Genomic DNA, 27,268 nt, shown 5'->3' with positions numbered 1-27,268 from the left:
TAAAAACTGATGGACTTTATGAACTCAAAAGGCTTCCATAGCCTTGGTAGCTCATGTCATGAGCCTCGGGTGATCACTGACGATAAAAGTAAGAGTGTCAGTGGTTAAATCAACAACAGGAGTTATTATGCCCTTGCTCCCCATGTTGGACCTTTGTCTTTAATGATGTGTACTAGGAAAATTAATGGTAAAACTTGTCTTCAAACTGTACTTTATACTTTGTGTGTCTGGGTGCAAACAGTTGAAATCTCTACTTAGTAATAGAGTTGGTCTTCTGTATATAAAGTCAATTAAAAATTAATCTTATTGGAAAATGGAATGGGAGAGGGAGTAGGAGGTGGGATGGGAGTAGGCATTGGAGAGCAGGAATTGGGAGAAGAAACAATATATTCCTAAAAGCTGTTCATATGAAATTTGTATTCATTAAATAAAAACCTTCAAAAAAGTATGGAACAGAAATCTAGCTATTCCTAACCTTTTAAGGAAATATAAATGTTACAGATTTAAATGAAAAATAATTTCATTTATAGTATGATTTTTTATATTATCAAGGATCAATATTCATCATTTTTCATTCTAGAACTGGAAATGCTTCCATATTCCCTCAGTATGATCTGTCAGGCTTGCCATTAATGTCATGATAAATTGAAAGGAAATTTTCAGAATTCTCTGTGACTTTTTTTTGGTATTTTTGTGACAGAGCGAACCAAGACTCCCTAGTACATATAACTGACAAGTCATCATATCAAGTGACATGTATATATAAATTCCTTTGGCTGTCATCAAAGAATAAATTTTGCGCTCAAAAATTCTTCAAGTTGCAACTGTAAAAGTCACTTATTGGCATTGTTTTCAGGATCTACTAGGTGTAAAGGTGTGCATCATTGATGAGGACAAAGACACAGAGCTTTTCTGTAAAAAACCCATGGTTGAGAGACAGAAACAGATAATATAATAGAGGAACACTCCAAGGGCAAGAGACACGTAGGCGTATTAATTCTGATTGGGGGTTGAGTAAATAAGGGAAGCACTCATGGAGAATGAAATCATCTGAAACCAGTCTACAAGAAAGAACTAAAGTAGGGAGAAAACAGCACTAGATTTAATTCAAGGACACCTCATAAACAAACTATACAATATCTTAACATATGACATGAGTTCTAGTGGTTGACAGATTTTTCACATAGCTGGTATAAACATACATCCTTTTATTTCTCCTTTTGGTAAAAATAATTTTTGAAGAAAAGCACATCACTGTATTTTAAGTAATATCAGCCTTGTTTTCCTATAAGGTTAATTTAAAATAGGAATTAGAATAATTTATAAGTATCTAATACTTATACATTTATCATTGTCTTAAAACTATCTTCTCTAATAAAGGAAGTCAAATGTTAAATTGCAACTCAATTTGACTAGAGACAAAATAAATTAGCATGTTAAAATTTATGGTTCACGGGGCTATCTGATTAATAAATTTTGTTCAGAAAGCTATAAAATATAAGATTAAATTCCTGCTCAGTCCACAAACACAGGAATCAATACTCGGTAATTGAGTACAAAAGAGAAAGGCTTAGAAGAGTGTTAATCAAATAATTTAGGTGTGCAGCATTTGTAATACTTTCTTTGAAAATTGCAAGATGGACAAGAAATGAGCTTGACTTGCTTCTAATATAATACATACTGCATTTCCCTCCTTGATTTCTCTATCAAAGGCTTCTGAGTTCCTAAAGAAGGGTGTGGCCTTTCCTCTGTACATTCCTTTGATCTTGCCCTTTGACCTGACAGCAGGATGACAGAGGGAGCTATCCACTTGGCAGCTGAAAATAAAGGAGGGCTCAGGAAAGAAGTCAAGCCTGAAGATAAGGCTCCAGCTGTCATCCACACAGAGACTGCCAAGGAGAAGAATGGTAGGAAAAACCTGGGCAGGGCTGATGACAGGTCTTGGATATCACTATATTTGAGAAATGAAGTTAAAAAAAAGGAAGAGATTGTTTCCATGTGGTTGCTTTAAAGAAACAGCAAGCTGAAATGTATGTTTAGGTAGCAGCATTTCATAGAAAAAGAGAAAATGCAGAAAAGGAAAAAGGATATAGCTAAGAGAGTCATTCATAGAACAATACAAGACATATTCAAGAGAGAGCAGACTCTCAAAAGTTTGGTGATGGTTTCACCATGAGTTCATTTTGTTATTAGTCATATAAATATGTTTGCATATGTATAAAGTATCAGTTTTTTAAAAAAGAATGAGTAGAGATATTATGACTCAGACTAACCTAATTTTTTTATTTATTTGAAAGGTAGAGTAACAGAGAAAAAGAGAGGGAGAAAGGTAGGAAGGGAGGGGGAGGGAGAGGGAGGTTGATCTTCCATCTGCCAATTCATTATCCAAATGCTTGCAATGGCTGGGGCTGGTCTAGAATGAAGCCAGGAGCCAGAAACTGGACCTGGGTATCCTACATGGGTGGCAGGAACTCAAGTAATTGAGTCATCTTCTGCTGCCTCTCAGGTGCATTAGCAGGAAGCTAGATTGGAAGTGGAGGAGGATTCTATCCCCAGGCACTCCCATATGGCTGTAGACTTCCCAAGTGGAAGCTTAACCCACCACCCAAACCACTCCTCACCCAGTCTTTAGAAAGTTTTATTTTTTTTTTTAACTTGAAAGTGTGTGTTTGTGGAGAGGGAAAAGGAGAGGGAGGGGGAGGGATGGGGCAGGAGGAGAGAGAGAGAATGAATGAATATATCACCTTTTCAGCAGACATACAGCAAGTCCCTTGGATTCCATTCCTGGCAGTTGCCATCAACATCCATACCCAGAAAATACAGCTGAAGACCTCCACTGCCCTATCCTTGTGATGGCTCCAAAGACCACTCCAGAAGGAAGGTTGAGAAACCCTTAAGAAGAATCTAAACACAAGCTCAGTCTTTGCATGATCTCACTTGAGTAAAAGAAGAACTAAGAAATAATCTATAAAATGGCTACCCCACATATATCCTTGATAAAGTGTGGAACAAAGTCTCAAGAAAGCAAAGACATGGTAGAGTGATAGACTGAGAAGCAAGTATCTAACTCCTTGGCATGTCTGTAATTCTGCAGGTCATTTAACTTTTTGACCCATCAACAGTCTCACAAATAAATTGAGAAGCGTGGGTTAGATTATTTCTAATAACCATTCTAATCATAACCACCCAATTTCCCTATATTATCTGTGATTTGTCATAAACATACACAAGACTCCACTTCCTGAGTAATGCCTGCAAATTTCAAGGCCATCCTTAACAAAATGGCAGAGTTGGTGAGAAACTGCCATGATTCACAGAAGTGCCCTAATAAACATGGCTGTAAATAATGGCACTGCACTAATCCCCAGATGTTGCCAATAAATATTAGCCAAGTAAACCAAATAGGAGAGGGGTCATTAAAGGAGAAGCTTTTATGTCTCAGAAAGTTAATGTGTACATGGTAAAAGTTGCATGCCAGATTTGCATGCAGGAGGCGAAAATAGGTCAACTTCTCCAAAATAAAATAACTGCTTAAGCCGATTAAACTACAGACACACACATACGACACTGCAAAAACAACATTCATCTCTAAGCCTAACAATTGAGACCAGGTGCAGAGCATTTGGTACACAGAAGAAATCGTGAGTCACATTAAAGAAAATCGTAGCACCAAAATGAGCAGAGGCAGTGGCTGATTGCTATCATCCACACACAAAGACAAAATGGGGCTCTAGGGAGGAGCACCCCACAGAATATTCTGGCATTGGTAACAAGGGCAGAGGCCTAACGGCAAAGCTTTAAAATCTTTAAATGGTAATTTCATCTTAATTCTGTAGAGTAAAAAGAAACATTGATAGCTTTAATGTGTCAAAAATAAAGTCATGATCAATGTAATGTATAAGAGTGAAATTGACATTTTGAGATTTTATTACTGTTTAGAGCCCTTGTCTATACTGTGGAACAGGGATTTTTCTACATTATACCTGCTGAATTCTTTATTTTGTGGGGGATTAAGCCTGTGACTATAAAGTAAATTGAAAGTATGTTATAGCAAAAATTAAAAGAAAAAAAGAAAGGAAGAAAGCTGGGTGGGAAGTATCATTGTGGGTTTAAAATTGTATATATGGGCCGGCGCCGTGGCTCACTAGGCTAATCCTCCGCATTGCAGCGCCGGCACACCGGGTTCTAGTCCCGGTCGGGGCACCGATCCTGTCCCGGTTGCCCCTCTTCCAGGCCAGCTCTCTGCTGTGGCCAGGGAGTGCAGTGGAGGATGGCCCAAGTCCTTGGGCCCTGCACCCCATGGGAGACCAGGATAAGCACCTGGCTCCTGGCATCGGATCGGCGCAGTGCGCCGGCCGCAGTGCGCCTACCGCGGCGGCCATTGGAGAGTGAACCAACGGCAAAAGGAAGACCTTTCTCTCTGTCTCTCTCACACTGTCCACTCTGCCTGTCAAAAAAATAATTGTATATATGAAACATATGAAATTTGCTCTCTTTATATAAATAAAATTTTAAAATGTTAAGCATACCCATCTTTGTCATGGTTTGCACTTGGTCTGAGGTTCAGCAAGATGATTGCAAGTGAGAAGCTTACAGTATAAGGGGAAGCAGTAATGCACTGTTCCCTGATGACATCTAGATTAATCCAGTTAGGCTAAGCCTACACTGTTGTTAACAAACATCCCTCAAAATCTAACTCTTCTTAAATTTGTTATTTATACAAAGCACACTGTAAGTGAGCTCCTGGGCAGCTGTCATCTATGTACTGACTTGGTCTTCAAAGTTCCTATGACTTTGAAAATGTGACATCTCTATGTATGGCCTCTACATTTCCCTAAAGGAAAGAAGGAATTGGAAGAATACACCAGGGATTTTGCTACCCCAGCCTGATGGTGCAGCATATCACTTTCTTTCATGGGCTACTCTCTAGAACTAGGCATTCTGAGTGATGGGAGTGTGAAGGAGAAGATATGTGGATAGGATGTGAAAGCAAGTGACTTCTACCATAATACAACTGGTAGAAGACATATCTTCGTGTCCTTAGAGGAAATGAATATGCCTTAATGCCAAGTGGGGGGAAAGCTGAACAACAACAAAAAGCACCAGCAGCTCATTTCAGACAACCCTTTCCAACATCCCAAGAAACACATGGGGCATTTCTTACTAGATGTGCACAACAGTTAACAGTGGGGAAATACATTTGTGGGGTGAAGTAGAAAATTAAGTTGAAAGAAAAAAGATCAAATGTGCTATTTCTACCCAAGTGCATTCACGCTGTGCCACTGTCCTCCAGACTGAACACTTGGGCCCTTAAACCCATCACAGTCCAATGAGGACAGACCCACCAAAGAAACAGCAACAGAAGAGACAGGGTGGACCAACAGAAAACCCCTTGCATTCCACCTCTGTCACAATCGCATACACTCCCTCACAGTGACAAATGGGACCTCTGATGCACAGCTTTGAGACTTCCATTTTGGACACCTGGATTCATAACCTACTTGGCATCATCTCTTGGGTAGAACTCAAACTATAAAACTAACATGGTCAAAAATGAAACTTCTCATTCTCTGTCAACCCTAAAAGATACCCATATTCCCACTATCCCTTGACAGTTATCCTATTTCACTGAACACCAATGTCCAGTTACCTGCTGAAACTAGATACAAGGCATCATCCTGAATTCCTCCTGGTGCCTCATGGATTACACCCAATCACATCTTCTCAATCTTATCGTCAACATAAAATTTGTCTACTTCTGTTCCTTTCTCTGCTGTGTAAACCACAATAATCACTTTGCAGTCTCCCCATTTCTACTCTTGTTGGCTTCTGATCAATCGCTGAGCAGCAGCTAGAGTTTTCTCTTTTTAAGTCCATTCCCTGTGTAAAACCCTCCATTGATTTTCCATTGCTGGGAGTATAAAATTTAGATAAAACAACATGATATCTCCATCTGACCTGTCACATTAGTCTTCTGTTCCATAGTAGAATACATTCTCTCTTCCTTCAGGGTCTTTAAATAGGTTGATCCAGGTGAATGATATGTTCTTGTTCCAATACACTTTCTCCCTTTTAATATTTAGTTTTTATTTCAGAAAACATCCTCCCCACCCCCACTCGATTCCCTAGCCTCTGCTTCAGCTCTTTTTTTTTTTTTTTCTCTGTCTCAGTTCTTCAGATCTTGGTTGGTTTAAATCCAAGCATATAATTTGCATTATAATACTTATTTGAGATCTGGTTACCCAAGTAGAATGGAAACCCCATGAAGGTAGGGACTACTTCTGTCTTGTTCAGCCTAGTATCACCAAAGAAGGGGCCTAATACATACTTCTGAGTATAAAATGATATGTGCATTTTTTTTATTTGACAGGTAGAGTTTTTTAGACAGTGAGAGAGAGAGAGAAAGGTCTTCTGTTGGTTCATTCCCCAAATGGCTGCCATGGCTGGAGCTGCGCCAATCCAAAGCCAGGAGCCAGGTGTTTCTTCCTGGTCTCCCATGTGCATGCAGGTGCCCAAGGACTTGGGCTATCCTCCACTGCCCTCCCAGGCCACAGCAGAGAGCTGGACTGGAAGAGGAGCAACTGGGACTAGAACCCGGTGCCCATATGGGATGCTGGCGCTGCAGGCGGAGGATTAACCAAATGAGCCATGGTGCTGGCCCCAATATGTGCATTTTTAAGGATATCAGAACCATTTTCAGTAAAAGAGGGTTAATGCCATCACTTATACTATGTCAGCAGCCTGTACTCTGATGATAATAAACTGTAGAATCCCAGCAGGAAACCTAATGAGTGAAGAGGGCCAGACACAGGTGGAACTAAACCAGAAAGACTGTCCACCTACAAGGAGCAGCTTCTATACAACTCCAGCTGGTACAAAATTCAACTTATTATTTCCAGACCTTTTAATTTTCCAGGAGATGTGAAAAATCTGGAGCTTTTAAGTGGGAAAAATTTCTGGATTTTTTGACCACTGAAGAATAATTCAAACTTTAGTCTGTGTGTGCAAATGACAGGCATCCAGTTTGGATTCTCTGCAAATGTATATTATACATATATAAACATACATTTTCAATCCATTTTTGCAGAATTCCTGAGGATAACAATGATGAAACAAATAATAATAGCAGCAAACTTACATGTGCCTAACCTATGTCAGGTGCTGTTGTGAGTACTTTATACACAAGTATAATATGCAATGATCCTAATCACTCACTAATGTAGATAAAATTATTCATACTGGACAGATGAAAACACTGAGGCACAGAGAGCCTAAGAAATTTGTCCCAGGTCATGAAATTAGCATAAAGTAAGGGCAGATCAGATCTCAGGCTGCAGAGTCTCTTTACCATGTTATTTGGAAAAAAAAAAGGAAAATAGCAAAATTATAATCTTCCCTCTAAAAATCTTCTGTTTGATAACAAAGTCAAGCTTTGACATTTCTCTGTCATCTCTGTGTTCTAGTTCTGGCAAACTACTGTCCACCTCTTAGAGTTTACTACCATACAGGCACATATAGAGTTAGCCCTTGTTTGTCTGGTACAACATGAGAAAATGTTGGTATCTAAATACCTCCCCATCCAAAAGATTAGAGTCACTGTGCACTTACTCCCCATGTAGAATCTCTGTCCTTAAGGTGCTGTACATTGTGATTTAATGCTATAACTAGTACTCCAACAGTGTTTTTCACTTTGTGTTTCTATGTGGGTGCAAACTATTGAAATCTTTACTTAATATATGCTAAACTGATCTTCTGTATATAAAGAGAATTGAAAATGAATCGATGTGAATGGAAGGGGAGAGGGGGCAGGAAAGGGGAGGGTTGCGGGTGGGAGGGAAGTTATGGGGGGGGGCATTGTAATCCTTAAGCTGTACTTTGGAAATTTATATTCATTAAATAAAAGTTAAAAAAAAAGAATACTCAAGTCATACTTATGAACAGATATGAATACTTAGGAGGCAAACTTCAAATTATATAAAGGACGAAGAATCACTGATGTTCAGCTTTGGTTGTGCTATTTGCCAAAAAATATGTTATTAGGATTTGACTTCAGCCATGATTTTGAGCAGCCCAAGTAGACAAATGCCATTTCTTTCCTTCCTTCTTTCCATCATGTATTTATTCATTTGAGTGCACAGAAAGAAAGAGCGAGCGAGCTTTCATCTATAATTCATTCCCTAAATCCTTGCAGTGGCAACCTGGGGTGAATGGTTGGACTGAAGAAAGAACTCAATCTAGATCTCCCACCTGAGTGGCAAGAACCCAAGTACTTGAGCCATCAGTGCTTTCTCCCATGGCTGACATTAACAGGAAGCTGAAATTAGGTGTCAGAGCTGGGAATCAAACCATGGCACTCTGATGTGGGACATGGGCATTCTAACCAATGTCTTACTCACTCAGCCAAATGCTTGACCTTTTTTTTCAACTCATGTGCAATTAATGATCATCTGATCATATAGGTTATTTACACATATAATACCACCAATAGCTCAAATAGGGGTATCTTTGTTTTATTGTTATTATATTAAAATTCCCTTTCCAACAAAAGTAGGCAAAATAGATGTAATCAGAGTGAAATTAGAGAGTGAAATACCCTTATTTTGTTTCATATATTAAAAGTCTATCAGCCAGTTGAAGACTAAATGCATATTATTTAGTATAAGAACTCAAACAATAAACAATTGGGCCTCCTCTGTGTTTCAAGTTATACATAGATTTAGAAAGTGATGAAGGTATAGGTGAGTAACAGGACAGAGTTAGAAGATCAGGGCCTTGGGAAAGACATTCCAACAGCACAACCTGACAGGGAATATTACACTGATTTGAAGGATATGGAGGCACAGGTTATTTTTATCCTGATGATAGAATTCCAGACAGAATGAACAGCAGTGCAAAAGCTTGGAAGCAGGAAGGTGCCTGGTTTGAATCAGGAGCAGCCTGAGCGTGGAAGATCCTAGTGGCAGATGACACACAAGGCCTGGAAAAGCACTGAAAGGACATTAGCTTTTTTAATTTGAAGAAGAAAGGGAATGATTAGTTTTGAGTAGAGAAATGGCATGATTAGACTCCTACATTAACCAGATCATTCCGGTTGTCGAATTGAGAATCATTTCACAATGAATATTATGAAAATATAGCTTTAAAAAACCCACAAAGGATAGCAACAAAATTAATCAGACTCCTCAAGCTTTCATTTATTAGACTGTTTCAATGAAACTGTATCAACCAAGATAAAAATTCCAGAAGATGAGGTCTTTATTTTAGTCAGCTACTACCAGAAACAAAGACAGCTTGATGACTTGAGGGGACTATCATACCATCAATGAAACGGCAGGGCTTGACAAAGTTTCATTTTTCTCATTCATGAACCTCAGGTGAAAGAGCATATTTTCAGTACCACAAATGTGTAATATTAAAACCATAAGAACTGCCATCTCTTAGAGATTATCACTACTGATTCATAATGCCAAATTTTTAAAAATTTTGCTTGGTATAATTCTAATTAGGTTTTAATAACTAGGTATTCTTATTAACATGTCAAGATTTATTCTTGTGTGCCACACATTTTATGATGGCCACATTTGACTTTAGCCAAATACTGATTTAACATGTAGCTGTTTGGCATTTAGCCTAAAGGCATGTTTGGTCTAAGTCACAGACAGTATGTTTGTGCCCCTTGAAACTTGTATACTGATGTTCTAACCTCTAATGTATCTGGATGTGGGGCTTGAGAGAAGCAATTAGGTGTGGTGAGGCCATGATGGTAAGGGTCGCCATGATGGGATTACCATCTTTATAAGAAGAGGAAGAGAGACCTGAGTTCATACTTTCTGCCATGTGAGGAAACAATAGGAAGATGTTCACTTGCAAACTGGGAAGAGAACTCTCATTGGAGCCCTATCAGCAGGTAACTTGATCTTAGACCCCAATCTTCAAAGATATGAGAAAGAACTGCCCATTGTTTAAGCTATGCAGCTTATGGTACTTTGTTACAGTAGCTCAAGCAAAGATATTATAAGGGTAAGTGTGAAAGTAATGATTGAAACTATTATTGTAGGCTTTGCTGGGTACCTGGTAGTCAGGAGTTGTAAGCATTTAAAGCAAAGAAGCTGTTTCCATTTCCTACATATTTTGTTTATATCAGGGAGTAGAGTGGAAATGAAGTGAGACAGGTCAGCTGATGCTTATACTTAAGGATCCTGAATAATACCAGGGATGGGGGTGAAGAGCTTTGCTATTTGAAATCTTGACCAACTCTAGAAACAGCAGAGAGATCACGAGGCCCTCATCAGAAGGTTGGAGATGCTTCTCTAAGTCTGGGATGTGTGATAGAGACTACAATGAGATATTTACCTGGAGGGACAACCTAGACTTTTTGAGGATGAAGGGTAATAGAGTGACTATGGAAGCATCTATTGTCCACTGTGTGGACAATACACACCATTTAGGAGAAGCATTCCCTGATATGATCAACCATTATAAGACCTGGCCAGATTTATCCTTCTACTTGCTGTGGAGAACCTAAAGATAATGACATAATTATGAGTGATAACAGAAGAAAACCCAGAAGCAAGGGGCTCCCTTCTCCCATGAACAGACTTATTTGCTCATTTATAAAAAATTTAAACTTGGTTATATGCCACAGTAACAGGAATTGGTATTATAGCAATGAAGAAGGCAGACAAGATTACTGCTCCTAAGGAGTTTGAATTCTGGTATAGAAATAAAATAATTTCAGAGAGCAAGCAGCTCTAGGGAGGATATCAAACTTCATGATATCAGAAGGACTAGAGCACTAATTTTGTTAGGGTTGTCAGGAAACGCTGCTTGAAGAGGAGCATTTGAGCTATATATCTAGAAAGGAATCACACAATGATGATGGGAAAGAACAGGATGATAAATACCAACAATACATGGTCAATCAACTGAAAGGTAAGTATGTTGGAGCTCAGAAGAGTGCCTGGTGAGATGCAAGCAAACCCCAATATCTTAGTTTCTTTTCTTTTAAAACGGGTTTCCTTTTTAAGATTTATTTATTTATGAGAAAGTCAGAGTTACAGAGAGACAGGGAGAGACATACACACAGAGATATCATCCATCTGCTGGTTTGCTCCCTGGATGGCCACAATGGGTCAGGTTGGGCCAGGCCAAAGCCAAGAGATTCATTAAACTCTGCCAGGTGGATGGCTATGGCCTAAACACTGGGTTCATATTCCAGTGGTTTTCCTAGGCTATCAGCAGGGGGCTGGATCAGAAGTGGAATAGCCAAGACAAGAACCCAGATCCATATGATGCTAGCATTGCAGGCGGCAGCTTTACTTGCTATGCCACAACATTGCTCCTTTGTTAGTTTCTTACTCATGATAATAAGCATGGATGTTCACTTGAAATGTCATGGAAAACCAACCATTAAGGATGTGAAACAGTTGAGTGCCATTTTTTTGATTCAGGATTGTTCTATAGGAAATGGATCACAAGAAGGCAAAAATGAAATGGCAGTCAATAAAGAGGCTAACAACGGGGTTCCCAGGAGAAGATATGATGAGGAGGATCCTTGTGATGACAGTGGATATGGAACATCCATGGATTTCAGAATATGCAGAGGGACATAAAGAATGAATCCATTTCTGAATAATGAAGTGGTCTTACGCTATCTGCATTTAATGTGATAGAAAATGCTATAGTTTTTCAATTCAGTTATGATTGCAAATTATTTCTTCATGTATCAGTGATATCAGGGCAGTTTTAAATATTTTATTCCTTATCATGTTTCTTTTACTTCCAACTGTAAACTTCTGGAATTTATATCCAAATAGATATCAGCTATGGCCATTTGTTTCTTTATAGAGATAGTAGAAGACTAAGAAGGATGTTTCTCTAAAGTTATTTAAGTACTACTTCTTCTACGGCCCACTGTGCCACCGGGCAATTCTCAGTGCCACTGGGCATGCAGCATAGAACTGAGCTATCCAACACCTCCAATAAGACACAATGAGGTACAGCAAAGTCTTAGAGGTGCAGTGAAGACATGCAGATATGAGCCTAACTCATGGTCCACTGCTTACCATCTAAGTGAAATGCAACCTACTTGCTCAGAGTCTCATGTGATTTCAACACCCACCATACTGAGCTATTTGAGCTATGAATAAAGAAAGAGGTATTAAATCCCAGTTACAGGCTGGCACCGCAGCTCACTTGGCTGATCCTCCACCTGTGGCACCAGCACCCCGGGTTCTAGTCCCGGTCGGGGCGCTGGATTCTGTCCCAGTTGCTCCTCTTCCAGTCCAGCTCTCTGCTGTGGCCCGGGAAGGCAGTGGAGGATGGCCCAAGTCCTTGGGCCCTGCACCTGCATGGGAGACCAGGAGAAAGCATCTGGCTCCTGGCTTCAGATTGGCACAGCGCACTGGCTGTAGTGGCCATTTGGTGGGTGAACCAATGGAACGAAGACCTTTCTCTCTGTCTCTCCCTCTCTCTAACTCTGCCTGTCAAAAAAAAAAAAAAAAATCCCAGTTACAAATGGTGATCTGAGTCCATATATCGATAGATCAAAAGCAACTTACTAAACAATATACATTTTGTAAAGAAGACTGTGCATGTGTTTAGGAGGATTCAACTCTATCTGCTTAAATAAAATGTGTTTCTGAAACTATCAATGCCCCTCAATAGGTACTAGCATTAAATGTCTTGCTTTGGGTGAGGGCAAAGACCATACACTGCTTTCTTCTACCACCCTCCACTGTTCTTCATGCCTCATCCTTCTGTGTGTTCTATGCTACCCGTTTCTTGAGTTCTTCAGTGGGCTGCATTTGCCAAAGGCCCACAGATTCCTCCAGGTTTATCCAGTGTGCCCTTTTCAAGCAATGGGAGTCTTCTTATCATCATGTGGAATGAACTGAATGCAGTCTTGAATTGTATCTATGCTTTTGTTTCTCAAGTACCAGCTGTATACTCACTTTCACATGGATACATGCAACTCTGAAATGTCTTAAGTCTGAATATTATGACTCAAATTTTTGTCATGGCTGTAATGGTTGTACATTGATCTTCAGAATTTCAGGCTGGAAAAGAATGGTGGCAAGAGTACTAACAGACCATCTATAGAACTCAAATGCCCTCTTCTTCAGAGCCTACCTGTGCTGTGGCAAAACTGTCAATGGAACTGTCACTGGGCACCCTAACCCACCCACTAGTAGGGGCCCATATCCTCTATTATCCTTACATGGCATGCTCTGTAGTCTTAATCCACCAGAGAAATACCATTAACCAAAATGCTTATAGCATGTGAAGATTCATGTAGATTCTTAAGTTCAAAAGAACCAAATGCACTGAACATCTGCTAGAACTGCTTTAGGCTACACTTTGTCACTATGAGTTCAAGATCTTGAAGAAGCCATTTCATCTCATCTGAGGATCAGCTCCTCACCTGTAAAATAAATTGGATTATCAAATGCTACCTGGACTTTCTTCTTTGTTGATTATACAGTCAATCTATGGCTTAAATACACCTTATTTATTGTCACGCTTTTCAGAGCTTAACACTTCAGTAATAAAGGCTTGCCTCTTCAAATATGAGTTTACTGTATTTCTCCTGAGATGTGTCTGAAAAACCCAATGTATTTAAGCATTGTGGCCCTGGAACTTATTCAGTTTTGCTTGTCTCTCTTATTCTGACTCTTGACAGTTCTTAAGTATGTGCTCATTACATTTCATGCATTATGTCCTTTCCTATCATTGGTGGCATGAGATCAGGTTGGCAGTTTCATTTGGACACTCTTTTTCCTTTTTCCTTGAGCCAAGAATACTGATAGCCAAGAATGAGATCATTCTATCCCCGAATTGCCAGAGACCTTCTCAGAAGCAGCTGAGCAATGTAATTTGATCAAGGTTAAGTACAATCCACCCTTCATCTTTTAACCTAAGTCTAAATTCTCTTAGCTTTCTATTTTAATCCCTGAGTAATGGTTCCTATGCACCCTTACAAACATCCCCCAGTTGTCCTGTAGTCAATTCTGATTTATCCACCTGTAGCATATCCAAAGTACCAGCCTTTCTCCTCTTCCTGTCCCTGGCACCAAGTTCCAGGCCAATTCCTTTAACTCCGTGCCAAAGAAATACAAACTAAATCTAATATTAACTTAATGAGAAAAGGCTAGCTGCTGCCAAAGATTCACATAATGTATCCCAAAGCCAAGTGCAAGCAATTATTCACTGTTTTAGATGCTGGCATTGTTTCTCCCTTATATAATACAGCACTCAAAATTTGTTGTGTTTCTCTCCAAGGAGTAAAGAATCCATGCAGTGTTTTAACCTCTTATTGTGCATAGCTGGCTAGATTCTCAGTATAACAGATTATATTTGTTTTTCAAATAAACAGATTATTTGTACATTTAATATTAGGAAATAAAAACTCTGAATTTAGAGACATTAGGCATAGATTTAAGTTCCATCTTCCTGTAGTTATTTCCCAGAGACTACAGGTTGGTGAATCATTTAGACTCTTGGCTTTCTCAGCTATAAAATGGGGATACCAATTTTATAAATAAAAAGTATGGTATACAAATGCAAATGTGAAGTATTCATAGAGAGTGCTGGGTTCATAAATTGGCATCATGGCAGGGAAAAACAAGGATTTTTATTCTTGGAAACCCTTATTTGACAGGCATAAAAACAGCCTGGTGAAGCTTCCTTGTGAGCACCCAGAACAATCAAGTCCAGAAGTTATACTTCCCCATTGCTGTGTTTAGGCAACTTGTGAGGACACACCCCAGAATTCCAAGATGGGAACAGCCAGCACTTCCTACTCAGGGGATGATCTGAATCCACTGCTGCAGTTGCCATGGAAACTTAAATTCCAACCATCACAGTTGTTAGGAATACCACTTTCAAATGGAATCCTGAGTATTTTGAATGTCAACAAAATTTCATTTTTCACTTTATTCTAATTTCTAGAAAACTTCAACAATCCTCCACCCTGATTAAAGTAGAATGGTTCAACAGAACGTTCTGCCATGCTAGTCATGTTCTTGTCCACACTGTCCAAAATAGCAGCTCCTAGATACATGCGGTGACTGGGCACTTGTGTTGGTGTGATGAAAGAAATAAATTTTTAACCTTTTTCTATTTTAGTAAATTTAAATAGTCACACATAATTAGGGGCCACTATACTAGATAATACAGGTAAAAAAGTAAATCCATATGCCTCAGCAGGAATTAAAATCCATGTACAGCTTGGCCCCCAGCAAATATTCCAGTTTCAATTTCTACAACAGAAAACCCTGACTCTGAGAAATTGTTGCTGAACACACCTGAGTATCTCTGCTGCAACACTCTGACTCAAGATGCTTAGGCTTCATTGCTAAGGGTGTCCTCTACTCTTAGAGTGCTAACTACTCAAATGTTATAGCACAGGTTAAGTGTTCCAACTGCTCAGAGAGATGCAGAGCCAGAGAGAGAGAGAAAGAGAGGGAGGGAGGGAGAGGACTTCCGTCAACTGGTTCACTCCACATATGACCACAACGGCCAGAGCTGAGCTGATCGGAAGCCAGGAGCCAGGAGTTTCTTCCCGGTCTCCCAAGTGGGCGCAGGGGCCCATCTTCCACTGCTTTCCAAGGCCATAGCAGAAAGCTAGATTGAAAGTGGAACAGCTGGACTTGAACCAGCACACATATGGGATGTTGGCACTGCAGACAGCAGATTTATCTACTATTCCACAGGGCTGGCCCCTCCCCATCTAATTTTTAATAGTTTTTATTTATATAAAGAGAAGAGATTTCATATATTTTACATATACAGTTCTTAATTTTAATATTTTTTAAAGATTTATTTTCTTATTTGAAAGTCAGAGTTACACAGAGAGAGAGGAGAGGCAGAGAGAGAGAGATGTCTTCCATCTGCTGGTTCACTCCCCAGCTGGCCGCAACGGCTGGAGCTGTGCCGATCCGAAGCCAGGAGCCAGGAGCTTCCTCCAGGTCTCCCATGTGGGTGCAGGGGCCCAAGGACTTGGGCATCTTCCACTGCTTTCCCAGGCCATAGCAGAGAGCTGGATGGGAAGTGGAGCAGCTGGGTCTTGACCTGGTGCCCATATGGGATGCCGGTGCTTCAGGCCAGGGTGTTAACCTGCTGCGCCAGGTTAATTTTAATATTTTAAACATTCTCTTGAAAAGATCCTACTCAACTATTCATCTTCGTTGCAAAAGAAAATCCTTAAGATCTATTTATTGGCTCTTTCAAGACTCTGGCTTTTGTGGCACAATGCATCGATCAGGTTTAGATGTCATAATAAGGTTCACTTATTTCTAACTCTCCTCACAAACCAAACTACAATGATCATCAACCACTTTCCTACAAAGTGTAATTAATTTCTCTCAGCTAAAGTGTTTAGTGCAAAATACCCACAATATCTTTCCTGCTAATCACTCCCTGCTCCTACTCCACACAGACACACACATACACATACATCCAATGTCATTAGTTTTAAATTATTCACATTAAATAAGGAAAGTGATTACAGTAACTGTTAAAAACTGTACATAAAGCAAAAAAAAAATCACACTTGATTTGGAATAAATTATTTGAGAGAAAAGGGAGGTGGTCATTGCATAACAGCAAAATAACCTTTCTATTTAAGATCTTCCTGGGAAGCTTATAACATCTGCTCTCCAAAAATGTCATACATTGATTCACCTAACAAATATTTGAAAGGAAATTTGCATGCTGAGAATATACAAGGGGAGAAAGGAAATGCCATGACAGCTAATTTCCTCAATTTCCAGGGGTCAAATTTATCCATCTTCAACACTATGTATGAACATTAACATCTGCCAGTTCCAGCATAGAAAGCCTTTGGAGTAGGATGTCTACAGTTAAGAGCTATCAACCCACTGTGCATTTTATCAGTTTTATAGTATCTACATTTTGGCTAAAAACTAAGAGGAACTAAGTATCCACAGCAAAAAAAATAATAATAATTTTGCCCTATTAATTGGAGGCCTTGTTAAATTTGTCTATCTCACAGAACTGGTGCAGGGACAAATAAACCAGAAGAAGAAGAGCCCTTCATACTGTCAGAAGTGTGTGTGTGTGTGTGCGCGCGCACTTGCATGTTTGCATGCACACATCTGCATTTCATGAAATATCTATTACAATGTCAGCAAACACCCCTCATATCCATGCGATATTGGAGCTTTTTAAAGCACTTCCACATTTGGGGAGTGAATCAGTAGATGGAAGGTTGTTCTTTCCCTCCCTCCCAAAAAATAAAAATAAATGCCTCTACAAGCATAGAGCTCTTTGCTTTGATAAACCTAATGTGGGAATTAGTTTTCATAATTCTCATTCTAGAAATGAAGAATCTGGAACTCAGAGTTATATGACTTGCTCAAAAAGATAATATGGTAAATCTGAGTCTGGTAGATGGAGGTTTTAGCTGTAAGTTCAAGGCAATCTTCTCCACAAACCGTAGCTCAGAGCCTCTTGCTACGAGGCTGCCCACAAATGTGTCTCAATTTCATTCCAAAGGGAGTGTAGTCAATATTTCATTTATTATTACTTATCATTAAGATGTAGTGCTTACTTAACCGAGAGCTCAACAGTAATTAGTGTTATCAGTTCTCTGTGCAGGACCACAACGTATCAGATAAACAGTTTTTAGAGTTTCTGTAATTAACCAGATTATTTCCTACCTTAGCCGTCTCTGTTTCTGCTTGCAGTCGCTTGGGGGTTCCTTTTGAGTCTGGCACCTTCTGGAAATTTTTGTTTTTAATGGATTGAGATTCCACACCTTCACCTTCAATTTGCAGTTTAATACCTTCAGTACGGGCAGCGTGATCAATACCCCGTGGATTCAAACCACAGTGGAGAGCTGAGAAAGAGGAACAAATGGAACTCAGAAAACAAATCACATAAAGAAAGTGCTCAAGACAGAAAATATTTCATCAGGCCTAAGTGGGAAGAAACAAGGCATCTGTGAATTGAGTGGTGGTGTGATAACTATAGGAAATAATATGGCGAGGAAAGAACACTGTATGTGAAATCCTGAGCTTGGAAATCAAAAAGACTTAAGTACAAGCCCAGAATCCATCAGTTCCTTATTATCTTAGAGCAAGTTTTTTTTTTTTTTTTTTGACAGGCAGAGTGGACAGTGAGAGAGAGAGAGAGAGAGAAAGGTCTTCCTTTGCGTTGGTTCACTCTCCAATGGCCGCTGCGGCCGGCGCACCACGCTGATCTGAAGCCAGGAACCAGGTGCTTCTCCTGGTCTCCCGTGGGGTGCAGGGCCCAAGCACTTGAGCCATCCTCCACTGCACTCCTGGGCCACAGCAGAGAGCTGGACTGGAAGAGGGGCAACCGGGACAGAATCCGGTGCCCCAATCGGGACTAGAACCCAGCGTGCTGGCGCCGCAGGCGCAGGATTAGCCATTGAGCCATGGCGTCAGCTACAGCAAGTTATTAATCTCTGCATTACTGATGAGAATACCACATAAGGCAACTTAGCTACTACCTCCCACACATGCAATCATTTCAACCCCTGCAGTTATCCTGTATCTCTATTTCCAGCTGGAAAGCTGCTCACTCCCTTATTCTCAATCTTTTCTATTGTTTAAGGATCCATTCAAGTCTACCGTTTTAAATTCTTCCAATCAATATTTATTTACCAAGTACTTACTAAATGCTATTCCTGGGTCAGATCCTAGAAACAAAGGCTTATCTCAATAAAATTCATAATCTAAGTAAGCTAAGAGGCAAGGAAGCAGTGATTCCATTTTTCTTTTAATAATTTAAATTTATTTTATAGGTAGAGAATGAGTGCATGCCATCCACTGGTTCATTCCTCAAATGTGCACAACAGTGACTCTGAAGTTTTAGCTCTAGATAGACTTCTATCCCAAAGGTAAGACAAAATTACTGCTCAACATTCTAAGTTAAATACAAAAGAGATGTCTCAAATTTAACATGTTGAAAACAGAACCTTAACTTTCCTACAAGAAAGTTACCTCCCCCAGTCTTGTATTTGCATGTAAACTATGGAGTCACCTTTGACATCACTCTCTCCATGACTCGCCAATGCTGTCCACATGCCACCCACATCAGTAGCTCTTCACAATAAGATGGCCCCAAGCCATCCACGGTGCTCTATCTCCACGCCATTACCTGTCCCAGCCAACCACATTTCACAGCAGATTCCTAATCAGTCCAACTGCTCTTCCTCACTTGACCCTTCCACACCCATTTCAAAAGGAGTATTTATAAGATTTTTCTAAAATTTCATGGAAAGCAGAATTAAAAGATGTTTGGCAAAAAAAAAATTGAAATCCGTCAATAGTTTGTTCACAATATGCATTTTCTGTGGACTTTGTGAGATTCTTAATGTGTGTGATGTCATGAGCCTCCTCTGCTTTAAACTTTCTAATGGCTTTATTTTACACGAGATAAGAACCCAGCATTATGTGCCTACTTCTTGTTTTTCCAACTTCACCTGTCACCATGTTATCCTTCATTCTCAACCCTTTGAACACACACTTCCTTTTTTCTTCACCCAATTCCTTCTCACCTCCTGGACTTCGTACACCTTTCTTTACGTGCAGTGTTCTTCTCTATTTTTTACCTAACTCTTACTCATCCTTTAAGTTCCAGGTTCCATGCTACTTCTTCAAATGTGACTTTCCTTAAAGCTGTTCCTTGTCTGTAGCTCTGTACCCACCCCATGCTAGATCATGTGCTTGGACTTAAAAAACAAAAAACAAAACAAAACAAAAAACCTGAGTGAATCTAAGTGAATAACTTAAAAAACTGATTGTATGAAGATCTATAGAGAGTTTACTTCTCAAATTTTATCTGACTATTTTGGGCTGATTTTGCTCCAATTGTCTAAGTTTCTTAAAATGAAGAACCAGCCTATTTCGTGGTATACAGTAAGCACTTGCATGTTAGTTCATGTTTCCTTCCTTGGGCTTTCATATGGATCTCAAATAATATTCATGAAAAATGATGAAACATAATCATATTCATTTCACAGATCAGGAAAACAAGGCTCATAGGAGTTATGGTTACAAAAGTTCAAACAGGTCTCTTTGGAAAGTCACAAAGATTGTGGATCATTTAGGATGCACATGATTTCAAATTATAGATGAGCACATGCTAACAGGATTAAGTAGTAAAGAAATGGATTAGCTTTTTTTTTTTAATTTGACAAATAGAGTTAGACAGTGAGAGAAAAAGACAGAAAGGTCTTCCTTCCGTTGGTTCATCCCCCAAATGGCTGCCACGGCCGGAACTACATCGGTCTGCAGCCAGGAGCCAGGTGCTTCTTCCTGGTCTCCCATGCAGGTGCAGGGCCCAAGGATCTGGGCCATCCTCCACTGCTTTCCCGGGCCACAGCAGAGAGCTGGACTGGAAGAGGAGCAACCAGGGCTAGAACCCGGTGCCCATATGGGATGCAGGTGCCGCAAGTGGAGGATTAACCAAGTGAGCCACGGCACCGGCCCCTGTATTAGCTTTTATAACAGCAAGTCTAGCAATCATATAATATAAAGAGTTATCTGATTTTGCAACCCCATAATTTCATTAAGGACCTTGATTTAATTTTTAAAAATTTATTTTAAAGGCAAAGAGAGTGAGAGAGAGCAAGTACCCATCTGCTGGTCCACTTCTCAAATGCCCACAGTAAACAAGGCTGGACCAGGCCAAAGCCAGGAGCTAGGAACTCAATCCAGGTCTCCGATTTGGGTGGCTGGAACACAACTACTTGGACTGTCACTGCTGCCTCTCAAGGAGCATATTAGCAGAAAGCTGGAATCAGGAGCATTAAATGTGAGCTAAACTCAGACACTGATATTCGTTGTGGGTACCACTAGCATTATCTGCTACACCAAGTGCCCACCTCTAGTTTTTTTAATCTCTCCATTTTGTTATCTATAATATCATCTTTATCCTAAACCTGAATGTCCTTGCAGCATGAAGAGCTATAAGCTTCTGGGTCTCATCTTACAGAGAGCTTGCTTGAGCTTGATTTTCTTTCCCCCACATCTCCTCTTACTGTCCAGGAGAGAATTTTATGCTGATCACTGAACTAAAACCATGTTAGTTGAGACAGGATTATTCTTAAACCGAGTGACCTTCAGCTAAGGTTAATTCTCCAAAGCATGCTGACACAGCTACTTGACAGGGGAAGAGAAGAAGAATGGGTTCTAGGGACCCAGCCACAATGCTCAAATTAGATGGTGGCAGGAAGAGTACAGTAGCCAAAACCTATGAACATGAGCTAATTACCATTATCAGTTTCTTCTCCTCCAAATAATTGCCTACTTATAATGAATATCCAAACAGATTAAAATTGTGATTATTAAAAAATGTGTACTTTTGCAGGGAACTGGAAGATTGCCATGGGATGGATTTAGACATTACTAATGAAAAGAATAATACACAGTTTTGGTCTTTATCTGCAATAGTATCTTCTGCTGCTTTCAAACTTGAAATTCATGGTCTGGGAATATCACTGAATAACTGGTAGCTTCCGATGCCCCTTATTTTCTTTCTCCATCTCTCCACTATATCAGGCCCTCATACTGCCTTCACCTCTCCTCATGATGGTATCTCCACCAAAAATGTTCAATTCCAGCACAATCCTGTCCCCTTCTCATTGGGCAACTAACTCCTACTAACCCATGTGTCAGCTTAGATGTCTTTTTTGGAAAGCCTGTTTAAATCTCTGGCTCTTCTCTCTCTGGCTCATCATTCTTGGGTGCTTCATCTTCTTCATGGAATAAAGCGTGTACACATAACTCCCAAGGATGTGTTGCCATTCAAACTATAACCTGTTGGAATGCTGGTATTACCCCTAATTCATCTCCATAATCTCTACTCCTTGGTCTGGAACTGGCACTTACTAGGCACTTATGAAATAGCTGCAGTGAATCAGCAATATCTGTGTACATAATCATGTCTTACTCAGAAGAAAACTTTTCTCTGCTAGTAAATACTAAAGGTTCATTTGGCAGAAAAGGCACTGCTCAGGATGCCCACATTCCACAAAGAAGGGTCTAGGTTTTAGTCACAACTCTGCTTTCAATTTCAGTTCCCCACTAAATTGGGTTCCTGCTACACATGTGGGAGACATGGAGTGAATTCCTGGCTCTTGGCTTCGACTTGGCCCTCCTCCAGCTGGTGAGGGTATTTGGCGGTGTGAACCAGCAGATGGAAGATCTCTATGTTCCAGTATTTCAAATAAATAAGGATAATGAAAATTTTAGAATGTAGGATGTCTTTAAACAGGAGGCAGAATTTTTTTTTTATTTTCTACACACATAGCCTTATTCTTCACACAAATATTTTAATCCTCATAGCTCTTTCCTTGACTGCAAACCAAGCAGTTGATTTAGATTTTTTGTGCTCAGGCTTATTTAAAACCATTTTTGACAGGCTTTCTTTTGTTTGCCCTTAAATTACATGTCCCTAATATTTACAAACCAGGCTACTTTCAGCAGCCTCTTACAGGGTGTGACCACCATCTCTTGGCTCATTTTGTAAAAGGTGTTTCTGATTACTTTTTCTTTTCTGTCATCATTACATTTTTTGTTTTCACCAAAGTTATTTATTCAATTTAATGGGCTCATAAATTTGTGAGTCAGCTTAGAGACCCTCTTAACATTTCCTGATCTTTTTGACCACTATTGGGTCTAAAGGATTCCCAGTTATTGAACTGACATTGAAGGTAGCTTGCAGACTCTACCTGAAATGCTGTCATTCCATTTTCATTTAATTTAAGTGTCACTAACTTTGAATTATTCAAAATGAAGAGTTGAAAAAACAAAAGATTTCACAGATAATGATCTTTATAAAAAATGTAGCAAGGGAAAATTTCAGTATAAAGGTACATATTTTGGCATTATTTTGAGATGCCATTTTGAAGACAGCATTTTTTTTTCCTGTGAAAAAACCTTTACCTCCAGAAATTACAAATTGGGTGATGTAAGTGATGTATCCTCCGTGGGAAATAGTACAGCTGTTCCGGGAAATATTAGGTATAGAATTATTTGATCCAACAATTCAATTTTTAGGTATAATCACAAAACTACTGAAAGCAGGGCCATGAGTAGAGACTTAAAAACTCCCCCATGTATGCAGTAGTGTTACTAATAACAACAAAAAGGCAGAAACACCCTAACTGTCCATGGACCAACGAATGGATAATTAAAATGATACACTTACAATATTTTTCAGACTTAAAGACTAATTAGACAGAAATTATAAGATCATTCCCATTAACAATAGATGCAAAAAATTTAAATATATTGGAATAAATTTAATAAAGAGGTGAAAGAGCTCTAGGATGAAAATTACAAAACATTAAAGAAAAGAAATAGAAGACACACAAAAAATGAAAAAATCGCCTATGTTCATGGATTGGCAGAATTAACATCATCAAAATGTCCATACTTCAGAAAGCAATTTACAGACTCAATGCCATCCCAATTGAAATACCAACAACATTCTTTTCAGATATAGAAAAAACAATGCTAAAATTAATATGGAAACCAAGAGACCCTGAAGAGCTAAAACAATCTTAAACAAAGCAAAGTCAGGGAGAAGATATACAATTTGGGACAAGCTCAAGCTGACTTGCCCCAAATAGTAGAGTTAGAAACGTGCCAGGGAGCAGGGGGGGAGGGGGTTGCGGGTGGGAGGGAAGTTGTGGGGAGGGGGGGCATTGTGGTCCATGGGCTGTACTTTGGAAATTTGTATTCATTAAATAAAAGTTAAAAAAAAAAAAAGAAACATGCCTGGGGATTCTAATTAAATCCCATCAAGGTGGCATGTACCAATGCCATCTCACTAGTCCAAGTGGTCAATTTCATTTCACAGTTGATCATAATGATAGGTCTAAGAGTCAAAGGAATCACACAAACAAGACTAGTGTCTGCTAATACTAACTGATAGAATTAAAAAGGGAGAGAATGATCTAACATGGGAAGCGGGATACACAGCAGACTCATAAAAGGGCAGATATCCTAAACAACACTCTGGCCTCAGAATCAGCCATTAAGGCATTCGGATCCAGCTGAAGAGCCCATGAGAGTATTTTAGGCATGGAAAGCCAAGACACTCTGGCCAAAAAAAAAATGACCTAAATGAAAGATCTCTGCAAGTGAGATCCCAGTGGAAAGAACGGGCCATCAAAGAAGGAGGTACCTTTCTCTGAAGGGAGGAGAGAACTTCCAATTTGACTATGACCTTGTCTAAATATGATCAGAGTCAGTGAACTCAAAAGGCTTCCATAGCCTTGGCAAATCATGACAAGAGCCTAGGGTGATTACTGATGCCATAAACAAGAGTGTCAATTTGTTAAGTCAACAACAGGAGTCCCTGTGCACTTACTCCTCACGTAGGATCTCCGTCCTTAATGTGTAGTTCAAAGTGAATTAATGCTATAATGAGTACTGAAACAGTATTCTACACTTTGTTTCTGTGTGGGTGCAAACTGTTGAAATCTCTACTTAATATATACTAAATTGATCTCCTGTATATAAAGAGAATTGAAAATGAATCTTGATGTGAATGGAATGGGAGAGTGAGCGGGTGATGGGAGAGTTGCAGATGGGAGGGAAGTTATGGAGGGGGGAAGCCATTGTAATCCATAAGCTGTAGTTTGGAAAGTTATATGTATTAAATAAAAGTGGGGAAAAAAAAGCAAAGCCAGAGGCATCACAGTACCAGATTTCAAAATATACTACAGGACAGTTGAAATCAATACAGCCTGGTACCGGCACAAACATAGATGTGTAGACCAATGTAACAGAGCTAAAATGCCAGAAATCAATCCATACATCTACAACCAACTAATCTTTGACAAAGAAGCTAAAATCAAACCCTGGAGAAAGGACACACTCTTCAACAAATGGTGCTGATCTCTGACTGCAGGAGTAAAAAACGTGACCCCTACCTCATACCTTATACAAAAATCAACTCAAAATGCATCAAGGATCTAAATATATAATTTAAAAACATCAAATACTAAGGGAGATAATCTGGGAAACTCTGTTAGGCATTGGTATAGGCAACTACTACTTCTTTTTTATTTGACAGGTAGAGTTATAGACTGAGAGAAAGAGAGAGAGAGAGTGAGAGATAGAAAGGTCTTCCTTCTGTTCATTCAACCCCCAAATGGCCGCTATGGCTGGAACTGAGCCAATTCGAAGTCAGCAGCCAGGTGCTTCCTCCAGGTCTGCATGCGAGTTCAGGGGCCCAAGCACTTGGGCCATCCTCCACAGGCAAATACTTCTTGAGAAAGATTCCAGGAAAACAGGCAATCAAAACAAAAATAGACAATTGCAATTACATTAAACTAAGAAGCTTCTACACTGCAAAGGAAACACTCAACAAAGTAAAGAGGGCACCGACAGAATGTGAGAAAATATTTTCAAATTACATATCTAGTAAAAGATTAATATCTAGAATCTACGAAGAGTTTGAGAAACTCAACAACAACACAATGAACAATCCAGTCAAGAAATGTACAAAGGGCTTGAATGGGCATTTTTCAAGAGAAGAAATTAAAATGGCTAATAGACACTTGAAAAACTGCTCAAGATCGCTAGCCATCAGGGAAATTCAAATCAAAACTAAAATGTCACCTCACCCCAGTTAGAATGGCTCTCATAGAGAAAGGCATGAAGAATAAATGCTGATGAGGATGTAGGGGGAAATGTATCCTAACTCACTGTTGGTAGAAACGTAAACTAGTACAGCCATAGTAGAAAACAGTATGAAGATACCTCAAAAAACCTGAAAATAGATACACCATATGACCCAGGAATCTCACTCTTGGGAATTTACCCAAATGAAATGAAATCAGCATAAGAAAGAGTTATCTGTATGTGCAAGTTTATTGTAGCTCAATTTACAGGATATAGAATCAACACAGATGTCCATCAACCCATCAACTGATGAGTGGATAAAGAAATTGTGGTGTGTACATAGATATTAGATATAGTATGGAATACTACTCAGTTATAAACAAAGAATGAAGTCCTGTCTTTTGCAACAAAATGAGTACAATTGGAAAGCATTATACTTAGTGAAATAAGACAATCCCCCAAAAAGCAAATATTGTATGTTTTCTCTAATCTGTGGTACTATTAGAGTATCAGAAAAATGTAATGTATATCAAACTGACATTTTGAAATTCAATTCTTGCTTACAGCCTTTGTCTCTATTGTTGAGGAACAGTGTTTTTTTTCTTGTTACTATTTGCTGAATTCCTGATTTAGTGTAGGGTTAATCTTAGGAATATAAAATAGACTGAGAGTAGATCATTGTGAATATTAAAGGGATGGATGGGAAAGGAAGTAGGAAGCAGGATGGGAGTATGGGCAGGTGGGAGGGTAATGTGGGAAGTATTACTTGTCTCCTAAATCTATATAGTTGAAACACACGAAACTTGCTCATCTTAACAAAAAAAGGAATGAAGTTCTGAGACATACTACAACCAAATGAACTTTGAACATGCCATGCTAAGTGAAATAAGCCAGACACAACAGGACAAATATTATATAATTCTGCTTATATGAGACACTTAGGGGAGATAGAATAAAGAACAGTAATTAATCAGAAGCTAAGGGAAGGAAAATAAGGAGTTACTGGGAGTTTTTTGTTCTAGTTTGGGGATAATGAAATTTTCTGGAGATGGACAGTGTTTACAATTATACAATGATATAAATGTACTTAACGCCATTGAACTCTAAAAAATAATTTAAAATGGTTCAAATGATAAATTTTATGTTCATTTTACCACAATAAAATTTCAAAGCAACAATAAAAACCCATTCCCTCTCATTTCAATCCCTTTCAAAAGTGGAAAGAGATGCTTCAGAAACACTCACATTCAAAACTTTTTTGGGGCCAGCATTGTGGCATAGCAGGTAAAGCTGCCGCCTGCAGTGTCAGCATCCCATATGGGTGCCAGTTTGAGTCCCAGCAGCTCCACTTCCAATCCAGCTCTCTGCTGTACACTGTTATTGAATGCTATAACTAGTACTCCAACAGTATTTTTTCACTTTGTGTTGCTATGTGGGGGCAAACTGTTGAAATCTTTACTTAATATATACTAAACTGATCTTCTGTATATAAAGAGAATTGAAAATGAATCTTGATGTGAATGGAAGGGGAGAGGGAGCGGGAAAGGGGAGGGTTGCGGGTGGGAAGGAAGTTATGGGGTGGGGGGAAGCCATTGTAATCCATAAGCTGTACTTTGGAAATTTATATTCATTAAATAAAA

At 39.3% G+C, this 27,268-nt stretch overlaps 1 protein-coding gene across 2 annotated transcripts in view; it reads right to left on the bottom strand.

Moving 5' to 3' along the window:
- SAMD12 (sterile alpha motif domain containing 12) overlaps nt 1–27,268 on the bottom strand; it is a 503,731-nt gene that overhangs the window by 443,137 nt on the left and 33,326 nt on the right. For both annotated transcript variants that reach the window (XM_062188075.1, XM_062188076.1), the window contains exon 2: nt 17,682–17,860. In XM_062188075.1, coding sequence (XP_062044059.1) covers nt 17,682–17,860 — 179 coding nt within the window. The remainder of the gene's footprint in view (nt 1–17,681; nt 17,861–27,268) is intronic.

The sequence above is a fragment of the Lepus europaeus genome, chromosome 4 (genome assembly GCF_033115175.1).
Source record: "Lepus europaeus isolate LE1 chromosome 4, mLepTim1.pri, whole genome shotgun sequence".
Lineage (NCBI taxonomy): Eukaryota > Metazoa > Chordata > Mammalia > Lagomorpha > Leporidae > Lepus > Lepus europaeus.
The sequence above is the reverse complement of the archived record's forward strand: the minus strand, read 5'-3'. Positions and strand labels throughout refer to the sequence as shown.